Source organism: Sceloporus undulatus, chromosome 6 (genome assembly GCF_019175285.1).
Source record: "Sceloporus undulatus isolate JIND9_A2432 ecotype Alabama chromosome 6, SceUnd_v1.1, whole genome shotgun sequence".
NCBI classification, from domain to species: domain Eukaryota; kingdom Metazoa; phylum Chordata; class Lepidosauria; order Squamata; family Phrynosomatidae; genus Sceloporus; species Sceloporus undulatus.
This window is the reverse complement of record NC_056527.1, coordinates 153,344,346-153,345,591: the sequence shown is the minus strand read 5'-3', so window position 1 is coordinate 153,345,591 and position 1,246 is coordinate 153,344,346. Positions and strand designations below refer to the sequence as shown.

The 1,246-nt window shown below is 45.5% G+C and overlaps 1 protein-coding gene across 1 annotated transcript in view; it reads right to left on the bottom strand.

Moving 5' to 3' along the window:
- Positions 1 to 651: 651 nt before the first annotated feature.
- LOC121933087 (actin, cytoplasmic type 5) overlaps positions 652 to 1,246 on the bottom strand; it is a 3,259-nt gene continuing 2,664 nt past the window's right edge. Inside the window, exon 2 of the mRNA XM_042472337.1 lies at positions 652 to 1,246. This exon is cut by the window's right edge and continues 863 nt beyond it. Within this exon, the coding sequence (XP_042328271.1) occupies positions 968 to 1,246 (279 nt within the window). The 3' untranslated portion in view covers positions 652 to 967.

The following is a 1,246-nucleotide window of genomic DNA, read 5'->3' as shown; positions in this document are numbered from 1 at the left end:
GGAGTTCTCCAGGCAAGTCCAGCTCCATCAGGACTAAGCCTGAAGGAAGGAGACTCCGTCCTCCACAACTGCCATCCGCCGGCCTGAGAGGGAGTTCACCAGGCAAGTCCAGCTCCATCAGGACTAGCCTGGAAGAAGGAAGAGCCCTCCCTCCAATCAATCTGCCTTGGTCCAGGCGTTTGAGGGAGAGAAGAACCACTGGACCTCATCCCCTTTCCCTCCATCATTCCCTTCTCCTTTTGTTCCGTGTCTTTTAGATTGTAAGCCTGAGGGCAGGAAACTGTCTGATTAAAAATAATATTGTAAGCCGCCCTGAGAGCCATTAGGGCTGAAGGGCGGGATATAAATACCTAAATAAATAAATAAATTTGAACAAGTGAACCAGCAGACCATATATATTAAAGAAATTCTAATGCATCGTCTTTAAAATACACTTTTAAATGGCAGGGAATATTGAAATACTCCAATTTCCACCATCCCAGCCAACACAGGACCTGCAATTCAAAACAGTGGTAAAGCATCAGGTTGTCCCCCTTGAAGGTTTCACTTCAGAAAAACATAGTCTGTGTCAGCACCTGTCACAGATAGATCTGTGTTCTACCCGTACGATGACAAGAGAAAAGAGACTACAAGAAACACACTACAATTGTCTTACTGTATTACCAGCACTTTTTATTAGCTCTTCTGACAAGAAAGCTGCCAGCAAGAGAACTATTGACATCTGTTATTACATCTACAAAAAACTAAATGCTTTATGCTCATACACTAAGGTTAGAAGAAGTGGTCACAGGTCAAAGGAATGGCTATCAAGATGAGTTGGAATACACTAGACAGATATTGCAGAAAGAGACAGAGAGTTAGAAGCACTGGCACAATTCTGAGGTTTTGCAGTAGAGAAGAACGTAGATAAAAGGAGAGCAAAACATATCTATTGACTTGAGCAGACAAGATTGGCCACCTAAGAGCATTAAAAGCATTTGCGGTGGACAATGGATGGGCCGGACTCATCGTACTCTTGCTTGCTGATCCACATCTGCTGGAAGGTGGAGAGGGAAGCCAGGATGGAGCCCCCAATCCAGACGGAATACTTGCGCTCTGGTGGGGCAATTATCTTGATCTTCATTGTGCTGGGAGCCAAGGCCGTGATCTCCTTCTGCATCCTGTCAGCAATGCCAGGGAACATGGTGCTGCCACCTGATAGCACTGTGTTGGCATAGAGGTCCTTGCGGATGTCCACGTCACACTT